Source organism: Taudactylus pleione, unplaced genomic scaffold, assembly GCF_031769625.1.
Source record: "Taudactylus pleione unplaced genomic scaffold, aTauple2 ptg000144l, whole genome shotgun sequence".
Taxonomy (NCBI): domain Eukaryota; kingdom Metazoa; phylum Chordata; class Amphibia; order Anura; family Myobatrachidae; genus Taudactylus; species Taudactylus pleione.
This window is the reverse complement of record NW_028284546.1, coordinates 638,848-662,053: the sequence shown is the minus strand read 5'-3', so window position 1 is coordinate 662,053 and position 23,206 is coordinate 638,848. Positions and strand designations below refer to the sequence as shown.

The following is a 23,206-nucleotide window of genomic DNA, read 5'->3' as shown; positions in this document are numbered from 1 at the left end:
TGTGTAGTATGTATCTTTGTGTGGTGTGTATCCTTTGTGTAGTGTGTGTCCTTTGTGTAGTATGTTTCTTTGTGTAGTGTGTCCTTTGTGTAGTGTGTCTCCTTTGTGTAGTATGTATCTTTGTGTAGGATGTGTCCTTTGTGTAGTGTGTATCCTTTGTGTAGTGTGTGTCCTTTGTGTAGTATGTGCCCTTTGTGTAGTGTGTCTCCTTTGTGTAGTATGTATCTTTGTGTAGTGTGTATCCTTTGTGTAGTGTGTGCCCTTTGTGTAGTATGTCTCCTTTGTGTAGTGTGTGTCCTTTGTGTAGTGTGTATCCTTTGTGTAGTATGTGCCCTTTGTGTAGTCTCCTTTGTGTAGTATATATCTTTGTGTAGTGTGTATCCTTTGTGTAGTGTGTATCCTTTTTGTAGCGTGTACTTTGTGTAGTGTGTGTCCTTTGTGTAGTGTGTACTTTGTGTAGTATGTATCTTTGTGCAGTGTGTGTCCTTTGTGTAGTTTGTCTCCTTTGTGTAGTATGTATCTTTGTGTAGGATGTGTCCTTTGTGTAGTGTGTATTCTTTGTGTACTGTGTATCCTCTGTGTAGTGTGTGTCCTTTGTGTAGTATCTGTGTAGTGTTTGTCCTTTGTGTAGTGTATCTCATTTGTGTAATATGTATATTTGTGTAGGATGTGTCCTTTGTGTAGTGTGTATCCTTTGTGTAGTGTGTGTCCTTTGTGTAGTATGTATCTTTGTGTAGAGTGTGTAATTTGTGTAGTGTGCCCTTTGTGTAGTGTGTCTCCTTTGTGTAGTAAGTATCTTTGTGTAGGATGTGTCCTTTGTGTAGTGTGTATCCTTTGTGTAGTGTCCTTTGTGTAGTGTTTGTCCTTTATGTAGTATGTGCCATTTGTGTAGTTTGTGTCCTTTGTGTAGTGTGTTCTTTGTGTAATATATGCCCTTTGTGTAGTGTGTCTCCTTTGTGTAGTATGTATCTTTGTGTAGTGTGTGTCCTTTGTATAGGGTGTGTCCTTTGTGTGGTGTGTATCTTTGAGTAGTGTATGTTCTTTGTGTAGTATCTGCCCTTTGTGTAGTGTGTCTCCTTTGTGTAGTATGTATCTTTGTGTAGGATGTGTCCTTTGTGTAGTGTGTGTCCTTTGTGTAGTATGTATCTTTGTGTAGGATGTGTCTTTTTGTAGTGTGTGTCCTTTGTGTAGTGTGTATCTTTTGTGTAGTGTGTCTCCTTTGTGTAGTATGTATCTTTGTGTAGGATATGCCCATTGTGTAGTGTGTATCCTTTGTGTAGTGTGTGTCCTTTGTGTAGTGTGTGTCCTTTGTGTAGTGTGCCCTTTGTGTGGTGTGTCTCCTTTGTGTAGTATGTATCTTTGAGTAGTGTGTGTCCTTTGTGTAGTATGTATCTTTGTGTAGTGTGTCCTTTGTGTAGGATGTGTCCTTTGTGTAGTGTGTAACTTTTGTGTAGTGTGTCTTTGTGTAATGTATCTTTTGTAGTGTGTATCCTTTGTGTAGTGTGTGTCCTTTGTGTAGTATATCTCCTTTGTGTAGTGTGTGTCCTTTGTGTAGTATGTATCTTTGTGTAGTGTATGTCATTTGTGTATTGTGTCTCCTTTGTGTAGTATGTATCTTTGTGTAGGATGTGCCCTTTGTGTGGTGTGTCTCCTTTGTGTAGTATGTATCTTTGAGTAGTGTGTGTCCTTTGTGTAGTATGTATCTTTGTGTAGTGTGTCCTTTGTGTAGGATGTGTCCTTTGTGTAGTGTGTATCCTTTGTGTAGTGTGTCCTTTGTGTAGTATGTCTCCTTTGTGTAGTGTGTATCCTTTGTGTAGTGTGTCCTTTGTGTAGTATGTGCCCTTTTTGTAGTGTGTCTCCTTTGTGTAGTATGTATCTTTGTGTAGTGTATGTCCTTTGTGTAGTATGTGCCATTTGTGTAATGTCACTCCTTTGTGTAGTATGTATCTTTGTATAATGTGTATCCTTTGTGTAGTAAGTGTCCTTTGTGTAGTATGTCTTCTTTGTTTATTGTGTGTCCTTTGTGTAGTATGTCTCCTTTGTGTAGTGTGTGTCCTTTGTGTAGTGTGTGCCCTTTGTGTAGTATGTATCTTTATGTAGTGTGTGTCCTTTGTGTAGTATGTATCTTTGTGTAGTGTGTGTCCTTTGTGTAGTATGTCTCCTTTGTGTAGTGTGTGTCCTTTGTGTAGTGTGTATCCTTTGTCCAGTGTGTTCTTTGTGTAGTATATGCCCTTTGTGTAGTGTGTCTCCTGTGTTTAGTATGTATCGTTGTGTAGTGTGTCCTTTGTGTAGTGTGTCCTTTGTGTAGTGTGTCTCTTTTGTGTAGGATGTATCCTTTGTGTAGTGTGTATCCTTTGTGTAATATGTATCTTTTGTAGTGTGTATCCTTTGTGTAGTGTCTCCTTTGTGTAGTATGTATCTTTGTGTAGTATGTGCCCTTTGTGTAGTGTCTCCTTTGTGTAGTATGTATCTTTGTGTAGTGTGTGTCCTTTGTGTAGTGTGTCCTTTGTGTAGTATGTCTCCTTTGTGTAGTGTGTATCCTTTGTGTAGTGTGTCCTTTGTGTAGTATGTGCCCTTTTTTGTAGTGTGTCTCCTTAGTGTAGTATGTATCTTTGTGTAGTGTGTATCCTTTGTGTAGTGTGTGTCCTTTATGTAGTGTGTGTAGTATGTATCTTTGTGTAGTGTGTGTCCTTTGTGTTGTATGTGCCCTTTGTGTATTGTGTCTCCTTTGTGTAGTATGTATCTTTGTGTAGGATGTGTCCTTTGTGTAGTGTGTATCCTTTGTGTAGTGTGTCCTTTGTGTAGTGTGTCTCCTTTGTGTAGTGTGTGTCCTTTGTGTAGTATGTGCCATTTGTGTAGTGTCTCTCCTTTGTGTAGTATGTATCTTTGTATAGTGTGTATCCTTTGTGTAGTGTGTCCTTTGTGTAGTATGTCTTCTTTGTGTAGTGTGTCCTTATGTAGTATGTCTCCTTTGTGTAGTGTGTGCCCTTTGTGTAGTATGTATCTTCATGTAGTGTGTGTCCTTTGTGTAGTGTGTGTCCTTTGTGTAGTATGTATCTTTGTGTAGTGTGTGTCCTTTGTGTCTTTTGTATCTTTGTGTAGGATGTCCTTTGTGTAGTTTGTATCCTTTGTGTAGTGTGTGTCCTTTGTATAGTGTGTGTACTTTGTGTAGTATGTATCTTTGTGTAGTGTGTGTCCTTTGTGTAGTATGTGCCCTTCGCGTAGTGTGTCTCCTTTGTGTAGTATGTATCTTTGTGTACGATGTGTCCTTTGTGTAGGATGTATCCTTTGTGTAGTGTGTCATTTGTGTAGTATGTATCTTTGTGTAGTGTGTCTCCTTTGTGTAGTATGTATCTTTGTGTAGTCTGTGTCCCTTGTGTAGTGTGTGTCATTTGTGTGGTGTGTCCTTTGTGTAGAATGTGCCCTTTGTGTAGTGTGTCTCCTTTGTGTAGTATGTATCTTTGTGTAGTGTGTCCTTTGTGTAGGATGTGTCCTTTGTGTAGTGTGTAACTTTTGTGTAGTGTGTCTTTGTGTAATGTATCTTTTGTAGCGTGTATCCTTTGTGTAGTGTGTGTCCTTTGTGTAGTATATCTCCTTTGTGTAGTGTGTGTCCTTTGTGTAGTATGTATCTTTGTGTAGTGTATGTCCTTTGTGTATTGTGTCTCCTTTGTGTAGTATGTATCTTTGTGTAGGATGTGTCCTTTGTGTAGTGTGTCCTTTGTGTAGTATGTCTCCTTTGTGTAGTGTGTATCCTTTGTGTAGTGTGTCCTTTGTGTAGTATGTCTCCTTTGTGTAGTGTGTATCCTTTGTGTAGTGTGTCCTTTGTGTAGTTTGTGCCCTTTTTGTAGTGTGTCTCCTTTGTGTAGTATGTATCTTTGTGTATTGTATGTCCTTAGTGTAGTATGTGCCATTTGTGTAATGTCACTCCTTTGTGTAGTATGTATCTTTGTATAATGTGTATCCTTTGTGTAGTAAGTGTCCTTTGTGTAGTATGTCTTCTTTGTGTATTGTGTGTCCTTTGTGTAGTATGTCTCCTTTGTGTAGTGTGTGTCCTTTGTGTAGTGTGTGCCCTTTGTGTAGTATGTATCTTTATGTAGTGTGTGTCCTTTGTGTAGTATGTATCTTTGTGTAGTGTGTGTCCTTTGTGTAGTATGTCTCCTTTGTGTAGTGTGTGTCCTTTTTGTAGTGTGTATCCTTTGTGTAGTGTGTTCTTTGTGTAGTATATGCCCTTTGTGTAGTGTGTCTCCTGTGTTTAGTATGTATCATTGTGTAGTGTGTCCTTTGTGTAGTGTGTCCTTTGTGTAGTGTGTCTCCTTTGTGTAGGATGTGTCCTTTGTGTAGTGTGTATCCTTTGTGTAATATGTATCTTTTGTAGTGTGTATCCTTTGTGTAGTGTCTCCTTTGTGTAGTATGTATCTTTGTGTAGTATGTGCCCTTTGTGTAGTGTCTCCTTTGTGTAGTATGTATCTTTGTGTAGTGTGTATCCTTTGTGTAGTGTGTCCTTTGTGTAGTATGTCTCCTTTGTGTAGTGTGTATCCTTTGTGTAGTGTGTCCTTTGTGTATTATGTGCCCTTTTTTGTAGTGTGTCTCCTTAGTGTAGTATGTATCTTTGTGTAGTGTGTATCCTTTGTGTAGTGTGTGTCCTTTGTGTAGTGTGTGTAGTATGTATCTTTGTGTAGTGTGTGTCCTTTGTGTTGTATGTGCCCTTTGTGTATTGTGTCTCCTTTGTGTAGTATGTATCTTTGTGTAGGATGTGTCCTTTGTGTAGTGTGTATCCTTTGTGTAGTGTGTGTCCTTTGTGTAGTGTCTCCTTTGTGTAGTGTGTTTGTCTTTGTGTAGTATGTGCCATTTGTGTAGTGTCTCTCCTTTGTGTAGTATGTATCTTTGTATAGTGTGTATCCTTTGGGTAGTGTGTCCTTTGTGTAGTATGTCTTCTTTGTGTAGTGTGTCCTTATGTAGTATGTCTCCTTTGTGTAGTGTGTGCCCTTTGTGTAGTATGTATCTTCATGTAGTGTGTGTCCTTTGTGTAGTGTGTGTCCTTTGTGTAGTATGTATCTTTGTGTAGTGTTTGTCCTTTGTGTCGTATGTATCTTTGTGTAGTATGTATCTTTGTGTAGTGTGTGTCCTTTGTATAGTGTGTGTCCTTTGTGTAGTATGTATCTTTGTGTAGTGTGTGTCCTTTGTGTAGTATGTGCCCTTTGTGTAGTGTGTCTCCTTTGTGTAGTATGTATCTTTGTGTAGGATGTATCCTTTGTGTAGTGTGTCATTTGTGTAGTATGTATCTTTGTGTAGTGTGTGTCCTTTGTGTAGTATGTATCTTTGTGTAGTCTGTGTCTCTTGTGTAGTGTGTGTCCTTTGTGTGGTGTGTCCTTTGTGTAGAATGTGCCCTTTGTGTAGTGTGTCTCCTTTGTGTAGTATTTATCTTTGTGTAGGATGTGTCCTTTGTGTAGTGTGTATCCTTTGTGTAGTGTGTGTCCTTTTTGTAGTGACCTTTGTGTAGTGTGTGTCCTTTATGTAGTATGTGCCCTTTGTGTAGTTTGTGTCCTTTGTGTAGTATGTATCTTTGTGTAGTATGCCCTTTGTGTAGTGTGTCTCCTTTGTGTAGTATGTATCTTTGTGTAGTATGTATCCTTTGTGTAGTGTGTGTCCTTTGTATAGTGTGTCCTTTGTGTAGTGTGTATCTTTGAGTAGTGTGTGTCCTTTGTGTAGTGTGTCTCCTTTGTGTAGTATGTATCTTTGTGTAGGATGTGTCCTTTGTGTAGTGTGTGTACTTTGTGTAGTATGTATCTTTGTGTAGGATGTGTCCTTTTGTAGTGTGTGTCCTTTGTGTAGTGTGTATCTTTTGTGTGGTGTGGGTCCTTTGTGTAGTATGTGCCCTTTGTGTAGTGTGTCTCCTTTGTGTAGTATTTATCTTTGTGTAGGATGTGTCCTTTGTGTAGTGTGTCTCCTTTGTGTAGTGTGCCCTTTGTGTAGTATGTATATTTGTGTAGTTTGTGTCCTTTGTGTAGTGTGTATCTTTTGTGTGGTGTGGGTCCTTTGTGTAGTATGTGCCCTTTGTGTAGTGTGTCTCCTTTGTGTAGAATTTATCTTTGTGTGGGATGTGTCCTTTGTGTAGTGTGTCTCCTTTGTGTAGTGTGCCCTTTGTGTAGTATGTATCTTTGTGTAGTTTGTGTCCTTTGTGTAGTATGTATCTTTGTGGTGTGTCTCCTTTGTGTAGGATGTGTCCTTTGTGTAGTGTGTATCCTTTGTATAGTGTGTCTTTGTATAATATGTATCTTTTGTAGTGTGTGTCCTTTGGGTAGTGTGTCTCCTTTGTGTAGTATTTATCTTTGTGTAGGATGTGTCCTTTGTGTAGTGTGTATCCTCTGTGTAGTGTGTGTCCTTTGTGTAGTGTGTGTCCTTTGTGTAGTATGTATCTGTGCAGTGTGTGTCCTTTGTGTACTGTGTCTCCTTTGTGTAGTGTGTCCTTTGAGTAGTGTGTCTCCTTTGTGTAGTGTGTCCTTTGTGTAGTGCGTCTCCTTTGTGTAGTATGTATCTTTGTGTAGGATGTGTCCTTTGTGTTGTGTGTATCCTTTGTGTAGTGTGTGTCCTTTGTGTAGTATGTCTCCTTTGTGTAGTGTGTCCTTTGAGTAGTGTGTCCTTTGTGTAGTATGTACCCTTTGTGTAGTGTTTCTCCTTTGTGTAGTATGTATCTTTCTGTAGTGTGCGTCATTTGTGTAGTATGTCTCCTTTGTGTAGTGTGTCCTTTGTGTAGTGTGTTCCCTTTGTGTACTGTGTCTCCTCTGTGTAGTATTTTTCTTTGTGTAGTGTGTATCCTTTGTGTAGTGTGTGTCCTTTTTGTAGTATTTATCTTCGTGTAGTGTGTCCTTTTTGTTGTGTGTGTCCTTTGTGTAGTATGTGCCCTTTGTGTAGTGTGTCTCCTTTGTGTAGTATGTATCTCTGTGTAGTGTGTGTCCTTTGTGTAGTATGTCTCCTTTGTGTAGTATGTGCCCTTTGTGTAGTGTATCTCCTTTGTGTAGTTTGTATCTTTGTGTAGTGTGTATCCTTTGTGTAGTGTGTGTAATATGACTCCTTTGTGTAGTGTGTATCCTTTGTGTAGTGTGTGTAGTATGACTCCTTTGTGTAGAGTGCATCCTTTGTGTAGTATGTATCTTTGTGTAGTGTGTGTCCTTTGTGTAGTATGTACCATTTGTGTATTGTGTCTCCTTTGTGTAGTAGGTATCTTTGTGTAGTGTGCGTCCTTTGTGTAGTGTGCATCCTTTGTGTAGTGTGTATCCTTTGCGTAGTGTGTACTTTGTGTAGTATGTATCTTTGTGTAGTGTGTATCCTTTGTGTAGTGTGTGTCCTTTGTGTAGTGTGTGTAGTATGTATCTTTGTGTAGTGTGTGTCCTTTGTGTTGTATGTGCCCTTTGTGTATTGTGTCTCGTTTGTGTAGTATGTATCTTTGTGTAGGATGTGTCCTTTGTGTAGTGTGTATCCTTTGTGTAGTGTGTGTCCTTTGTGTAGTGTCTGCTTTGTGTAGTGTGTGTCCTTTGTGTAGTATGTGCCATTTGTGTAGTGTCTCTCCTTTGTGTAGTATGTATCTTTGTATAGTGTGTATCCTTTGGGTAGTGTGTCCTTTGTGTAGTATGTCTTCTTTGTGTAGTGTGTGCCCTTTGTGTAGTATGTATCTTCATGTAGTGTGTGTCATTTGTGTAGTGTGTGTCCTTTGTGTAGTATGTATCTTTGTGTAGTGTTTGTCCTTTGTGTCGTATGTATCTTTGTGTAGGATGTCCTTTGTGTAGTTTGTATCCTTTGTGTAGTGTGTGTCCTTTGTATAGTGTGTGTCCTTTTTGTAGTATGTATCTTTGTGTAGTGTGTGTCCTTTGTGTAGTATGTGCCCTTTGTGTAGTGTGTCTCCTTTGTGTAGGATGTGTCCTTTGTGTAGGATGTATCCTTTGTGTAGTGTGTCATTTGTGTAGTATGTATCTTTGTGTAGTGTGTGTCCTTTGTGTAGTATGTATCTTTGTGTAGTCTGTGTCTCTTGTGTAGTGTGTGTCCTTTGTGTGGTGTGTCCTTTGTGTAGAATGTGCCCTTTGTGTAGTGTGTCTCCTTTGTGTAGTATGTATCTTTGTGTAGGATGTGTCCTTTGTGTAGTGTGTATCCTTTGTGTAGTGTGTGTCCTTTTTGTAGTGACCTTTGTGTAGTGTGTATCCTTTATGTAGTATGTGCCCTTTGTGTAGTTTGTGTCCTTTGTGTAGTATGTATCTTTGTGTAGTATGCCCTTTGTGTAGTGTGTCTCCTTTGTGTAGTATGTATCTTTGTGTAGTATTTATCATTTGTGTAGTGTGTGTCCTTTGTATAGTGTGTCCTTTGTGTAGTGTGTATCTTTGAGTAGTGTGTGTCCTTTGTGTAGTGTGTCTCCTTTGTGTAGTATGTATCTTTGTGTAGGATGTGTCCTTTGTGTTGTGTGTGTACTTTGTGTAGTATGTATCTTTGTGTAGGATGTGTCCTTTTTGTAGTGTGTGTCCTTTGTGTAGTGTGTATCTTTTGTGTGGTGTGGGTCCTTTGTGTAGTATGTGCCCTTTGTGTAGTGTGTCTCCTTTGTGTAGTATTTATCTTTGTGTAGGATGTGTCCTTTGTGTAGTGTGTCTCCTTTGTGTAGTGTGCCCTTTGTGTAGTATGTATCTTTGTGTAGTTTGTTTCCATTGTTTAGTGTGTATCTTTTGTGTGGTGTGGGTCCTTTGTGTAGTATGTGCCCTTTGTGTAGTGTGTCTCCTTTGTGTAGTATTTATCTTTGTGTAGGATGTGTCCTTTGTGTAGTGTGTCTCCTTTGTGTAGTGTGCCCTTTGTGTAGTATGTATCTTTGTGTAGTTTGTGTCCTTTGTGTAGTGTGTATCTTTTGTGTGGTGTGGGTCCTTTGTGTAGTATGTGCCCTTTGTGTAGTGTGTCTCCTTTGTGTAGTATTTATCTTTGTGTAGGATGTGTCCTTTGTGTAGTGTGTCTCCTTTGTGTAGTGTGCCCTTTGTGTAGTATGTATCTTTGTGTAGTTTGTGTCCTTTGTGTAGTATGTATCTTTGTGGTGTGTCTCCTTTGTGTAGGATGTGTCCTTTGTGTACTCTGTCTCCTTTGTGTAGTGTGTCCTTTGAGTAGTGTGTCTCCTTTGTGTAGTGTGTCCTTTGTGTAGTGCGTCTCCTTTGTGTGGTATGTATCTTTGTGTAGGATGTGTCCTTTGTGTTATGTGTATCCTTTGTGTAGTGTGTGTCCTTTGTGTAGTATGTCTCCTTTGTGTAGTGTGTCCTTTGAGTAGTGTGTCCTTTGTGTAGTATGTACCCTTTGTGTAGTGTTTCTCCTTTGTGTAGTATGTATCTTTCTGTAGTGTGTGTCATTTGTGTAGTATGTCTCCTTTGTGTAGTGTATCCTTTGTGTAGTGTGTTCCCTTTGTGTACTGTCTCCTCTGTGTAGTATTTTTCTTTGTGTAGTGTGTATCCTTTGTGTAGTGTGTGTCCTTTTTGTAGTATTTATCTTCGTGTAGTGTGTCCTTTTTGTTGTGTGTGTCATTTTTGTAGTGTGTGTCCTTTGTGTAGTATGTGCCCTTTGTGTAGTGTGTCTCCTTTGTGTAGTATGTATCTCTGTGTAGTGTGTGTCCTTTGTGTAGTATGTCTCCTTTGTGTAGTATGTGCCCTTTGTGTAGTGTATCTCCTTTGTGTAGTTTGTATCTTTGTGTAGTGTGTATCCTTTGTGTAGTGTGTGTAGTATGACTCCTTTGTGTAGTGTGCATCCGTTGTGTAGTATGTATCTTTGTGTAGTGTGTGTCCTTTGTGTAGTATGTACTATTTGTGTATTGTGTCTCCTTTGTGTAGTAGGTATCTTTGTGTAGTGTGCGTCCTTTGTGTAGTGTGCATCCTTTGTGTAGTGTGTATCCTTTGCGTAGTGTGTACTTTGTGTAGTATGTATCTTTGTGTAGTGTGTGTCCTTTGTGTAGTGTGCCCACTGTGCAGTGTGTCTCCTTTGTGTACTGTGTATCCTTTGTGTAGTATGTATCTTTGTGTAGTGTGTTCCCTTTGTGTAGTATGTGCCCTTTGTGTAGTGTGTCTCCTTTGTGTAGGATGTGTCCTTTGTGTAGTGTGTATCCTTTGTGTAGTGTGTGTCCTTTGTGTAGTGTGTGCTTTGTGTAGTATGAATCGTGTGGTGTGTCTTTTGTGTAGTATGTGCCCTTTGTGTAGTGTGTCTCCTTTGTGTAGTATGTATCTTTGTGTAGGATGTGTCCTTTGTGTAGTGTATCCTTTGTGTAGTGTGTGTCCTTTGTGTAGTAAGTTCCCTTTGTGTAGTGTGTCTCCTTTGTGTAGTATGTTTCTTTGTATAGGATGTGTCCTTTGTGTAGTGTGTCCTTTGTATAGTGTGTCCTTTGTGTATTATGTATCTTTGTGTAGTGTGTGTCCTTTGTATAGTATGTGCCCTTTCTGTAGTGTGTCTCCTTTGTGTAGGATGTGTCCTTTGCGTAGTCTGTATCCTTTGTGTAGTGTGTGTCCTTTGTGTAGTATGTATATTTGTGTAGTGTGTGTCCTTTGTGTACTATGTGCCCTTTGTTTAGTGTGTCTCCTTTGTGTAGGATGTGTCCTTTTTGTACTGTGTATCCTTTGTGTAGTGTGTATCCTTTGTGTAGTGTGTGTCCTTTGTGTAGTATATATCTTTGTGTAGGATGTGTCCTTTGTGTAGTGTGTATCCTTTGTGTAGTGTGTCCTTTGTGTAGTGTGTGTCCTTTGTGTAGTGTGCCGTTTGTGTAGTGTGTCTCCTTTGTGTAGTATGTATCTTTGTGTGGTGTGTATCCTTTGTGTAGTGTGTGTCCTTTGTGTAGTATGTTTCTTTGTGTAGTGTGTCCTTTGTGTAGTGTGTGCCCTTTGTGTAGTGTGTCTCCTTTGTGTAGTATGTATCTTTGTGTAGGATGTGTCCTTTGTGTAGTGTGTATCCTTTGTGTAGTGTGTGTCCTTTGTGTAGTATGTGCCCTTTGTGTAGTGTGTCTCCTTTGTGTAGTATGTTTCTTTGTGTAGTGTGTATCCTTTGTGTAGTGTGTGCCCTTTGTGTAGTATGTCTCCTTTGTGTAGTGTGTGTCCTTTGTGTAGTGTGTATCCTTTGTGTAGTATGTGCCCTTTGTGTAGTGTCTCCTTTGTGTAGTATGTATCTTTATGTAGTGTGTATCCTTTGTGTAGTGTGTCCTTTGTGTAGGATGTGTCCTTTGTGTAGTGTGTGCCCTTTGTGTAGTATGTATCTTTATGTAGTGTGTGTCCTTTGTGTAGTTTGTCCTTTGTGTAGTATGTATCTTTGTGTAGTGTGTGTCCTTTTTGTAGTATGTATCTTTGTGTAGTGTGTCTCCTTTGAGTAGGATGTGTCCTTTGTGTAGTGTGTTTCCTTTGTGTATTGTGTTTCCTTTGTGAAGTGTGTATCCTTTGTGCAGTGTGTGTCCTTTCTGTAGTGTGTTTCCTTTGTGTATTATGTATCTTTGTGTAGTGTGTGTCCTTTGTGTAGTATGTCTCCTTTCTGTAGTGTGTGTCCTTTGTGTAGTTTGTGTTCTTTGTGTAGTATGTGCCCTTTGTGTAGTGTGTCTCCTTTGTGTAGTATGTATTTTTGTGTAGGATGTCCTTTGTGTAGTGTGTCTTTTGTATAGAATGTGCCATTTGTGTAGTGTGTCTCCTTTGTGTAGTACCTTTGCGGAGTGGGTATCCTTTGTGTAGTGTGTGTCCTTTGTGTAGTACGTCTCCTTTGTGTACTGTGTCTCCTATGTGTTGTATGTTGTTTTGTGTAGTGTATCCTTTGTGTACTGTGTCCTTTGTGTAGTGTGTGTCCTTTGTGTAGTATGTATCTTTCTGTAGTGTGTGTCCTTTGTGTAGTATGTCTCCTTTGTGTAGTATGTGCCCTTCGTGTAGTGTGTCTCCTTTGTGTAGTATGTATCTTTGTGTAGTGTGTGTCCTTTGTGTAGTGTGTATCCTTTGTGTAGCATGTAATTTGTGTAGTGTGTACTTTGTGTAGTATGTATCTTTGTGTAGTGTGTGTCCTTTGTGTAGTGTGTCTCCTTTGTGTAGTATGTATCTTTGTGTAGGATGTGTTCTTTGTGTAGTGTGTATCCTTTGTGTAGTGTGTATCCTCTGTGTAGTGTGTGTCTTTTGTGTAGTATCTGTGTAGTGTTTGTCCTTTGTGTAGTGTATCTCATTTGTGTAATATGTATATTTGTGTAGGATGTGTCCTTCGTGTAGTGTGTATCCTTTGTGTAGTGTGTGTCCTTTGTGTAGTATGTATCTTTGGGTAGAGTGTGTCATTTGTGTAGTGTGCCCTTTGTGTAGTGTGTCTCCTTTATGTAGTATGTATCTTTGTGTAGGATGTGTCCTTTGTGTAGTGTGTATCCTTTGTGTAGCATGTATCTTTGTGTAGTGTGTGCCCTTTGTGTAGTGTGTCTCCTTTGTGTAGTATGTATCTTTGTGTAGAATGTGTCCTTTGTGTAGTTTGTATCCTTTGTGTAGTGTCCTTTGTATAGTGTGTCCTTTATGTAGTATGTGCCATTTGTATAGTTTGTGTCCTTTGTGTAGTGTGTTCTTTGTGTAATATATGCCCTTTGTGTAGTGTGTCTCCTTTGTGTAGTATGTATCTTTGTGTAGTGTGTGTCCTTTGTATAGTGTGTGTCCTTTGTGTAGTGTGTATCTTTGAGTAGTGTGTGTCCTTTGTGTAGTATCTGCCCTTTGTGTAGTGTGTCTCCATTGTGTAGTATGTATCTTTGTGTAGGATGTGTCCTTTGTGTAGTATGTATCTTTGTGTAGGATGTGTCCTTTTTGTAGTGTGTGTCCTTTGTGTAGTGTGTATCTTTTGTGTGGTGTATGTCCTTTGTGTAGTTTGTGCCCTTTGTGTAGTGTGTCTCCTTTGCGTAGTATGTATCTTTGTGTAGGATGTGTCCTTTGTGTAGTGTGTCCTTTGTATAGTGTGTCTTTTGTGTATTATGTATCTTTGTGTAGTGTGTGTCCTTTGTATAGTATGTGCCTTTCTGTAGTGTGTCTCCTTTGTGTAGGATGTGTCCTTTGCGTAGTGTGTATCCTTTGTGTAGTGTGTGTCCTTTGTGTAATATGTATATTTGTGTAGTGTAAGTCCTTTGTGTACTATGTGCCCTTTGTGTAGTGTGTTTCCTTTGTGTAGGATGTGTCCTTTTTGTACTGTGTATCCTTTGTGTAGTGTGTCTCCTTTGTGTAGTATGTATCTTTGTGTGGTGTGTATCCTTTGTGTAGTGTGTGTCCTTTGTGTAGTATATATCTTTGTGTAGGATGTGTCCTTTGTGTAGTGTGTATCCTTTGTGTAGTGTGTCCTTTGTGTAGTGTGTGTATCCTTTGTGTAGTGTGCCCTTTGTGTAGTGTGTCTCCTTTGTGTAGTATGTATCTTTGTGTGGTGTGTATCCTTTGTGTAGTGTGTGTCCTTTGTGTAGTATGTTTCTTTGTGTAGTGTGTCCTTTGTGTAGTGTGTGCCCTTTGTGTAGTGTGTCTCCTTTGTGTAGTATGTATCTTTGTGTAGGATGTGTCCTTTGTGTAGTGTGTATCCTTTGTGTAGTGTGTGTTCTTTGTGTTGTATGTGCCCTTTGTGTAGTGTGTCTCCTTTGTGTAGTATGTATCTTTGTGTAGTGTGAATCCTTTGTGTAGTGTGTGCCCTTTGTGTAGTATGTCTCCTTTGTGTAGTGTGTGTCCTTTGTGTAGTTTGTATCCTTTGTGTAGTATTTGCCCTTTGTGTAGTGTCACCTTTGTGTAGTATGTATCTTTGTGTAGTGTGTATCCTTTGTGTAGTGTGTCCTTTGTGTAGGATGTGTCCTTTGTGTAGTGTGTGCCCTTTGTGTAGTATGTATCTTTATGTAGTGTGTCCTTTGTGTAGTGTGTGTCCTTTGTGTAGTATGTATCTTTGTGTAGTGTGTGTCTCTTTTGTGTAGGATGTTTCCTTTGTGTAGTGTGTTTCCTTTGTGTATTGTTTCCTTTGTGAAGTGTGTATCCTTTGTGCAGGGTGTATCCTTTGTGTAGTGTGTGTCCTTTGTGTATTATGTATCTTTGTGTAGTGTGTGTCCTTTGTGTAGTATGTCTCCTTTGTGTAGTGTGTGTCCTTTGTGTAGTGTGTGTTCTTTGTGTAGTATGGGCCCTTTGTGTAGTGTGTCTCCTTTGTGGAGTATGTATTTTTGTGTAGGATGTCCTTTGTATAGTATGTGCCATTTGTGTAGTGTGTCTCCTTTGTGTAGTACCTTTGTGTAGTGTGTATCCTTTGTGTAGTGTGTTTCCTTTGTGTAGTATGTCTCCTTTGTGTAGTGTGTGTCCTTTGTGTAGTGTGTGCCCTTTGTGTACTGTGTCTCCTTTGTGTAGTATGTATTTTTGTGTAGTGTATCCTTTCTGTAGTGTGTCCTTTGTGTAGTATGTGTCTTTGTGTAGTGTGTGTCCTTTGTATAGTGTGTGTCCTTTGTGTAGTATGTTCCCTTCGTGTAGTGTGTCTCCTTTGTGTAGTATGTATCTTTGTGTAGTGTGTGTCCTTTGTGTAGTGTGTATCCTTTGTGTAGCGTGTACTTTGTGTAGTGTGTGTCCTTTGTGTAGTGTGTACTTTGTGTAGTATGTATTTTTGTGTAGGATGTGTTCTTTGTGTAGTGTGTATCCTTTGTGTAGTGTGTATCCTCTGTGAAGTGTGTGTCCTTTGTGTAGTATCTGTGTAGTGTTTGTCCTTTGTGTAGTGTATCTCATTTGTGTAATATGTATATTTGTGTAGGATGTGTCCTTTGTGTAGTGTGTGTCCTTTGTGTAGTATGTATCTTTGTGTAGTGTGTCATTTGTGTAGTGTGCCCTTTGTGTAGTGTGTCTCCTTTATGTAGTATGTATCTTTGTGTAGGATGTGTCCTTTGTGTAGTGTGTATCCTTTGTGTACCATGTATCTTTGTGTAGTGTGTGCCCTTTGTGTAGTGTGTCTCCTTTGTGTAGTATGTATCTTTGTGTAGGATGTGTCCTTTGTGTAGTGTGTATCCTATGTGTAGTGTCCTTTGTGTAGTGTGTGTCCTTTATGTAGTATGTGCCATTTGTGTAGTTTGTGTGCTTTGTGTAGTGTGTTCTTTGTGTAGTATCTGCCCTTTGTGTTGTGTGTCTCCTTTGTGTAGTTTGTATCTTTGTGTAGGATGTGTCCTTTGTGTAGTGTGTGTCCTTTGTGTAGTATGTATCTTTGTGTAGGATGTGTCCTTTTTGTAGTGTGTGTCCTTTGTGTAGTGTGTATCTTTTGTGTGGTGTGTGTCCTTTGTGTAGTATGTTCCCTTTGTGTAGTGTGTCTCCTTTGTGTAGTATGTATCTTTGTGTAGGATGTGTCCATTGTGTAGTGTGTATCCTTTGTGTAGTGTGTGTCCTTTGTGTAGTGTGTGTCCTTTGTGTAGTGTGCCCTTTGTGTGGTGTGTCTACTTTGTGTAGTATGTATCTTTGTGTAGTGTGTGTCCTTTGTGTAGGATGTGTCCTTTGTGTAGTGTTTAACCTTTGTGTAGTGTGTCTTTGTGTAATGTATCTTTTGTAGTGTGTATCCTTTGTGTAGTGTGTGTCCTTTGTGTAGTGTGTCTCCTTTGTGTAGAATGTGTCCTTTGTGTAGAGTGTATCCTTTGTGTAATATGTATATTTTGTAGTGTGTATCCTTTGTGTAGTATGTGCCCTTTGTGTAGTGTCTCCTTTGTGTAGTATGTATCTTTGTGTAGTATGTGCCCTTTGTGTAGTGTCTCCTTTGTGTAGTATGTATCTTTGTGTAGTGTGTATCCTTTGTGTAGTGTGTCCTTTGTGTAGTATGTGTCCTTAGTGTAGTGTGTATCCTTTGTGTAGTGTGTCCTTTGTGTAGTATGTGCCCTTTTTTGTAGTGTGTCTCCTTAGTGTAGTATGTATCTTTGTGTAGTGTGTATCCTTTGTGTAGTGTGTGTCCTTTGTGTAGTGTGTGTAGTATGTATCTTTGTGTAGTGTGTGTCCTTTGTGTAGTATGTGCCCTTTGTGTATTGTGTCTCCTTTGTGTAGTATGTATCTTTGTGTAGGATGTGTCCTTTGTGTAGTGTGTCCTTTGTGTAGTGTGTCTCCTTTGTGTAGTGTGTGTCCTTTGTGTAGTATGTGCCATTTGTGTAGTGTCTCTCCTTTGTATAGTATGTATCTTTGTATAGTGTGTATACTTTGTGTAGTGTGTCCTTTGTGTAGTATGTCTTCTTTGTGTAGTGTGTCCTTTGTGTAGTATGTCTTCTTTGTGTAGTGTGTCCTTTGTGTAGTATGTCTCCTTTTTGTAGTGTGTGCCCTTTGTGTAGTATGTATCTTCATGTAGTGTGTGTCCTTTGTGTAGTGTGTCCTTTGTGTAGTATGTATCTTTGTGTAGTGTGTGTCCTTTGTGTCGTATGTATCTTTGTGTAGGATGTCCTTGGTGTAGTTTGTATCCTTTGTGTAGTGTGTGTCCTTTGTGTAGTATGTGCCCTTTGTGTAGTGTGTCTCCTTTGTGTAGTATGTATCTTTGTGTAGGATGTGTCCTTTGTGTAGTGTGTCATTTGTGTAGTATGTATCTTTGTGTAGTGTGTGTCCTTTGTGTAGTATGTATCTTTGTGTAGTCTGTGTCCCTTGTGTAGTGTGTGTCCTTTGTGTGGTGTGTCCTTTGTGTAGAATGTGCCCTTTGTGTAGTCTGTCTCCTTTGTGTAGTATGTATCTTTGTGTAGTGTGTGTCCTTTGTGTAGTATGTCTCCTTTGTGTATTGTGTGTCCTTTGTGTAGTGTGTGTTCTTTGTGTAGTATGGGCCCTTTGTGTAGTGTGTCTCCTTTGTGGAGTATGTATTTTTGTGTAGGATGTCCTTTGTATAGTATGTGCCATTTGTGTAGTGTGTCTCCTTTGTGTAGTACCTTTGTGTAGTGTGTATCCTTTGTGTAGTGTGTTTCCTTTGTGTAGTATGTCTCCTTTGTGTAGTGTGTGTCCTTTGTGTAGTGTGTGCCCTTTCTGTACTGTGTCTCCTTTGTGTAGTATGTATTTTTGTGTAGTGTATCCTTTCTGTAGTGTGTCCTTTGTGTAGTATGTGTCTTTGTGTAGTGTGTGTCCTTTGTATAGTGTGTGTCCTTTGTGTAGTATGTTCCCTTCGTGTAGTGTGTCTCCTTTGTGTAGTATGTATCTTTGTGTAGTGTGTGTCCTTTGTGTAATGTGTATCCTTTGTGTAGCGTGTACTTTGTGTAGTGTGTATCCTTTGTGTAGTGTGTACTTTGTGTAGTATGTATCTTTGTGTAGGATGTGTTCTTTGTGTAGTGTGTATCCTTTGTGTAGTGTGTATCCTCTGTGTAGTGTGTGTCCTTTGTGTAGTATCTGTGTAGTGTTTGTCCTTTGTGTAGTATGTATCTTTGTGTAGTGTGTCATTTGTGTAGTGTGCCCTTTGTGTAGTGTGTCTCCTTTATGTAGTATGTATCTTTGTGTAGTGTGTCATTTGTGTAGTGTGCCCTTTGTGTAGTGTGTCTCCTTTATGTAGTATGTATCTTTGTGTAGGATGTGTCCTTTGTGTAGTGTGTATCCTTTGTGTACCATGTATCTTTGTGTAGTGTGTGCCCTTTGTGTAGTGTGTCTCCTTTGTGTAGTATGTATCTTTGTGTAGGATGTGTCCTTTGTGTAGTGTGTATCCTATGTGTAGTGTCCTTTGTGTAGTGTGTGTCCTTTATGTAGTATGTGCCATTTGTGTAGTTTGTGTCCTTTGTGTAGTGTGTTCTTTGTGTAGTATCTGCCCTTTGTGTTGTGTGTCTCCTTTGTGTAGTTTGTATCTTTGTGTAGGATGTGTCCTTTGTGTAGTGTGTGTCCTTTGTGTAGTATGTATCTTTGTGTAGGATGTGTCCTTTTTGTAGTGTGTGTCCTTTGTGTAGTGTGTATCTTTTGTGTGGTGTGTGTCCTTTTTGTAGTATGTTACCTTTGTGTAGTGTGTCTCCTTTGTGTAGTATGTATCTTTGTGTAGGATGTGTCCATTGTGTAGTGTGTATCCTATGTGTAGTGTCCTTTGTGTAGTGTGTGTCCTTTATGTAGTATGTGCCATTTGTGTAGTTTGTGTCCTTTGTGTAGTGTGTTCTTTGTGTAGTATCTGCCCTTTGTGTTGTGTGTCTCCTTTGTGTAGTATGTATCTTTGTGTAGGATGTGTCCATTGTGTAGTGTGTATCCTATGTGTAGTGTCCTTTGTGTAGTGTGTGTCCTTTGTGTAGTGTGTGTCCTTTGTGTAGTGTGTGTCCTTTGTGTAGTGTGCCCTTTGTGTGGTGTGTTGACTTTGTGTAGTATGTATCTTTGTGTAGTGTGTGTCCTTTGTGTAGGATGTGTCCTTTGTGTAGTGTGTAACCTTTGTGTAGTGTGTCTTTGTGTAATGTATCTTTTGTAGTGTGTATCCTTTGTGTAGTGTGTGTCCTTTGTGTAGTATGTCTCCTTTGTGTAGTGTGTGTCCTTTGTGTAGTGTATGACCTTTGTGTATTGTATCTCCTTTGTGTAGTATGTATCTTTGTGTAAGATGTGTCCTTTGTGTAGTGTGTCCTTTGTGTAGTATGTGCCCTTTTTGTAGTGTGTCTCCTTTGTGTAGTATGTATCTTTGTGTAGTGTATGTCCTTTGTGTAGTATGTGCCATTTGTGTAATGTCACTCCTATGTGTAGTATGTATCTTTGTATAGTGTGTATCCTTTGTGTAGTAAGTGTCCTTTGTGTAGTATGTCTTCTTTGTGTATTGTGTGTCCTTTGTGTAGTATGTCTCTTTTGTGTAGTGTGTGCCCTTTGTGTAGTATGTATCTTTATGTAGTGTGTGTCCTTTGTGTAGTATGTATCTTTGTGTAGTGTGTGTCCTTTGTGTAGTATATCTCCTTTGTGTAGTGTGTGTTCTTTGTGTAGTGTGTATCCTTTGTGTAGTGTGTTCTTTGTGTAGTATATGCCTTTTGTGCAGTGTGTCTCCTGTGTTTAGTATGTATCGTTGTGTAGTGTGTCCTTTGTGTAGTGTGTCCTTTGTGTAGTGTGTCTCCTTTGTGTAGAATGTGTCCTTTGTGTAGAGTGTATCCTTTGTGTAATATGTATATTTTGTAGTGTGTATCCTTTGTGTAGTATGTGCCCTTTTTGTAGTGTCTCCTTTGTGTAGTATGTATCTTTGTGTAGTATGTGCCCTTTGTGTAGTGTCTCCTTTGTGTAGTATGTATCTTTGTGTAGTGTGTATCCTTTGTGTAGTGTGTCCTTTGTGTAGTATGTCTCCTTAGTGTAGTGTGTATCCTTTGTGTAGTGTGTCCTTTGTGTAGTATGTGCCCTTTTTTGTAGTGTGTCTCCTTAGTGTAGTATGTATCTTTGTGTAGTGTGTATCCTTTGTGTAGTGTGTGTCCTTTGTGTAGTGTGTGTAGTATGTATCTTTGTGTAGTGTGTGTCCTTTGTGTAGTATGTGCCCTTTGTGTATTGTGTCTCCTTTGTGTAGTATGTATCTTTGTGTAGGATGTGTCCTTTGTGTAGTGTGTCCTTTGTGTAGTGTGTCTCCTTTGTGTAGTGTGTGTCCTTTGTGTAGTATGTGCCATTTGTGTAGTGTCTCTCCTTTGTATAGTATGTATCTTTGTATAGTGTGTATACTTTGTGTAGTGTGTCCTTTGTGTAGTATGTCTTCTTTGTGTAGTGTGTCCTTTGTGTAGTATGTCTCCTTTGTGTAGTGTGTGCCCTTTGTGTAGTATGTATCTTCATGTAGTGTGTGTCCTTTGTGTAGTGTGCCCTTTGTGTAGTATGTATCTTTATGTAGTGTGTGTCCTTTGTGTAGTGTGTCCTTTGTGTAGTATGTCCTTGGTGTAGTTTGTATCCTTTGTGTAGTGTGTGTCCTTTGTGTAGTATGTGCCCTTTGTGTAGTGTGTCTCCTTTGTGTAGTATGTATCTTTGTGTAGGATATGTCATTTGTGTAGGATGTGTCCTTTGTGTAGTGTGTCATTTGTGTAGTATGTATCTTTGTGTAGTGTGTGTCCTTTGTGTAGTATGTATCTTTGTGTAGTCTGTGTCCCTTGTGTAGTGTGTGTCCTTTGTGTGGTGTGTCCTTTGTGTAGAATGTGCCCTTTGTGTAGTCTGTCTCCTTTGTGTAGTATGTATCTTAGTGTAGTATGTGTCCTTTGTGTAGTGTGTATCCTTTGTGTAGTGTGTCCTTTTTGTAGTGTCCTTTGTGTAGTGTGTGTCCTTTATGTAGTATGTGCCCTTTGTGTAGTTTGTGTCCTTTGTGTAGTATGTATCTTTGTGTAGTGTGCCCTTTGTGTAGTGTGTCTCCTTTGTGTAGTATGTATCCTTTGTGTAGTGTGTGTTGTTTGTATAGTGTGTCCTTTGTGTAGTGTGTATCTTTGAGTAGTGTGTGTCCTTTGTGTAGTGTGTCTCCTTTGTGTAGTATGTATCTTTGAGTAGGATGTGTCCTTTGTGTAGTGTGTGTCCTTTGTGTAATATGTATCTTTGTGTAGGATGTGTCCTTTATGTTGTGTGTGTCCTTTGTGTAGTGTGTGTCCTTTGTGTAGTATGTGCCCTTTGTGTATTGTGTCTCCTTTGTGTAGTATGTATCTTTGTGTAGGATGTGTCCTTTGTGTAGTGTGTGTCCTTTGTGTAGTGTGCCCTTTGTGTGGTGTGTCTCCTTTGTGTAGTATGTATCTTTGTGTAGTGTGTGTCCTTTGTGTACTATGTATCTTTGTGTAGTGTGTCTCCTTTGTGTAGGATGTGTCCTTTGTGTAGTGTATATCCTTTGTGTAGTGTGTCTTTGTGTAATATGTATCTTTTGTAGTGTGGGTCCTCTGTGTAGTATGTCTCCTTTGTGTAGTGTGTGTCCTTTGTGTAGTATGTATCTTTGTGTAGTGTATGTCCTTTGTGTAGTATGTGCCCTTTGTGTAGGATATGTCCTTTGTGTAGTGTGTCCTTTGTGTAGTATGTCTCCTTTGTGTAGTGTGTATCCTTTGTGTAGTGTGTCCTTTGTGTAGTATGTGCCCTTTTTGTAGTGTGTCTCCTTTGTGTAGTATGTATCTTTGTGTAGTGTGTATCCTTTGTGTAGTGTGTGTAGTATGCATCTTTGTGTAGGATGCGTCCTTTGTGTAGTGTGTCTCCTTTGTGTAGTATGTGCCATTTGTGTAATGTCACTCCTTTGTGTAGTATGTATCTTTGTATAGTGTGTATCCTTTGTGTAGTAAGTGTCCTTTGTGTAGTAAGTCTTCTTTGTGTAGTGTGTGTCCTTTGTGTAGTATGTCTCCTTTGTGTAGTGTGTGTCCTTTGTGTAGTGTGCCCTTTGTGAAGTATGTATCTTTATGTAGTGTGTGTCCTTTGTGTAGTGTGTCCTTTGTGTAGTATGTATCTTTGTGTAGTGTGTGTCCTTTGTGTAGTATGTCTCCTTTGTGTAGTGTGTGTCCTTTGTGTAGTGTGAGTCCTTTGTGTAGTGTGTATCCTTTGTGTAGTGTGTTCTTTGTGTAGTAAATGCCCTTTGTGTAGTGTGTCTCCTTTGTGTAGTATGTATCTTTGTGTAGTGTGTCCTTTGTGTAGTGTGTCGCCTTTGTGTAGTATGTTTCTTTGTGTAGGATGTGTCCTTTGTGTAGTGTGTCCTTTGTGTAGTATGTCTCATTTGTGTAGTGTGTATCCGTTGTGTAGTGTGTCCTTTGTGTAGTATGTGCCCTTTTTGTAGTGTGTGTCCTTTGTGTAGTATGTATCTTTGTGTAGTGTATGTCCTTTGTGTAGTATGTGCCATTTGTGTAATGAAACTCCTTTGTGTAGTATGTATCTTTGTGTAGTGTGTGTCCTTTGTGTAGTATGTATCTTTGTGTAGTGTGTGTACTTTGTGTTGTATGTCTCCTTTGTGTAGTGTGTGTCCTTTATGTATTGTGTATCCTTTGTTAGTGTGTTCTTTGTGTAGTATATGCACTTTGTGTAGTGTGTCTCCTGTGTTTAGTATGTATCATTGTGTAGTGTGTCCTTTGTGTAGTGGGTCCTTTGTGTAGTGTGTCTCCTTTGTGTTGGATGTGTCCTTTGTGTAGTGTGTATCCTTTGTGTAATATGTATCTTTTGTAGTGTGTATCCTTTGTGTAGTATGTGCCCTTTGTGTAGTGTCTCCTTTGTGTAGTATGTATCTTTGTGTAGTATGTGCCCTTTGTGTAGTGTCTCCTTTGTGTAGTATGTATCTTTGTGTAGTGTGTATCCTTTGTGTTGTGTGTCCTTTGTGTAGTGTGTATCCTTTGTGTAGTATGTCCTTTGTGTAGTATGTGACCTTTTTTGTAGTGTGTCTCCTTAGTGTAGTATGTATCTTTGTGTAGTGTGTATCCTTTGTGTAGTGTGTGTCCTTTGTGTAGTGTGTGTAGTATGTATCTTTGTGTAGGATGCGTCCTTTGTGTAGTGTGTGTCCTTTGTGTAGTGTCTCTCCTTTGTGTAGTATGTATCTTTGTGTAGTCTGTGTCCCTTGTGTAGTGTGTGTCCTTTGTGTGGTGTGTCCTTTGTGTAGAATGTGCCCTTTGTGTAGTGTGTCTCCTTTGTGTAGTATGTATCTTTGTGTAGGATGTGTCCTTTGTGTAGTGTGTATCCTTTGTGTAGTGTGTGTCCTTTTTGTAGTGTCCTTTGTGTAGTGTGTGTCCTTTATGTAGTATGTGCCCTTTGTGTGGTTTGTCTTCTTTGTGTAGTTTGTATCCTTTGTGTAGTGTGTCCTTTGTGCAGTATGTGCCCTTTTTTGTAGTGTGTCTCCTTAGTGTAGTATGTATCTTTGTGTAGTGTGTATCCTTTGTGTGGTTTGTCTCCTTTGTGTAGTGTGTCCTTTGTGTAGTATATCTTCTTTGTGTAGTGTGTCCTTTGTGTAGTGTGTCTCCTTTGTGTAGTATGTATCTTTGTGTAGTGTGTGTCCTTTATGTAGTATGTGCCCTTTGTGTAGTTTGTGTCCTTTGTGTAGTATGTATCTTTGTGTAGTGTGCCCTTTGTGTAGTATGTATCTTTGTGTAGTATGTATCCTTTGAGTAGTGTGTCCTTTGTATAGTGTGTCCTTTGTGTAGTGTGTATCTTTGAGTAGTGTGTGTCCTTTGTGTAGTGTGTCTCCTTTGTGTAGTATGTATCTTTGTGTAGTGTGTCCTTTGTGTAGTGTGTCGCCTTTGTGTAGTATGTTTCTTTGTGTAGGATGTGTCCTTTGTGTAGTGTGTCCTTTGTGTAGTATGTCTCATTTGTGTAGTGTGTATCCTTTGTGTAGTGTGTCCTTTGTGTAGTATGTGCCCTTTTTGTAG

General features: G+C 39.5%; 1 protein-coding gene across 1 annotated transcript in view; it reads right to left on the bottom strand.

Annotated features, from left to right (window-relative positions):
* Positions 1–23,206, bottom strand: part of LOC148522686 (uncharacterized) — a 115,014-nt gene that overhangs the window by 3,279 nt on the left and 88,529 nt on the right. Inside the window, 4 exon segments of the mRNA XM_088473891.1 lie at positions 18,747–18,894; positions 20,674–20,739; positions 22,331–22,380; positions 22,383–22,392. Coding sequence (XP_088330017.1) covers positions 18,747–18,894; positions 20,674–20,739; positions 22,331–22,380; positions 22,383–22,392 — 274 coding nt within the window.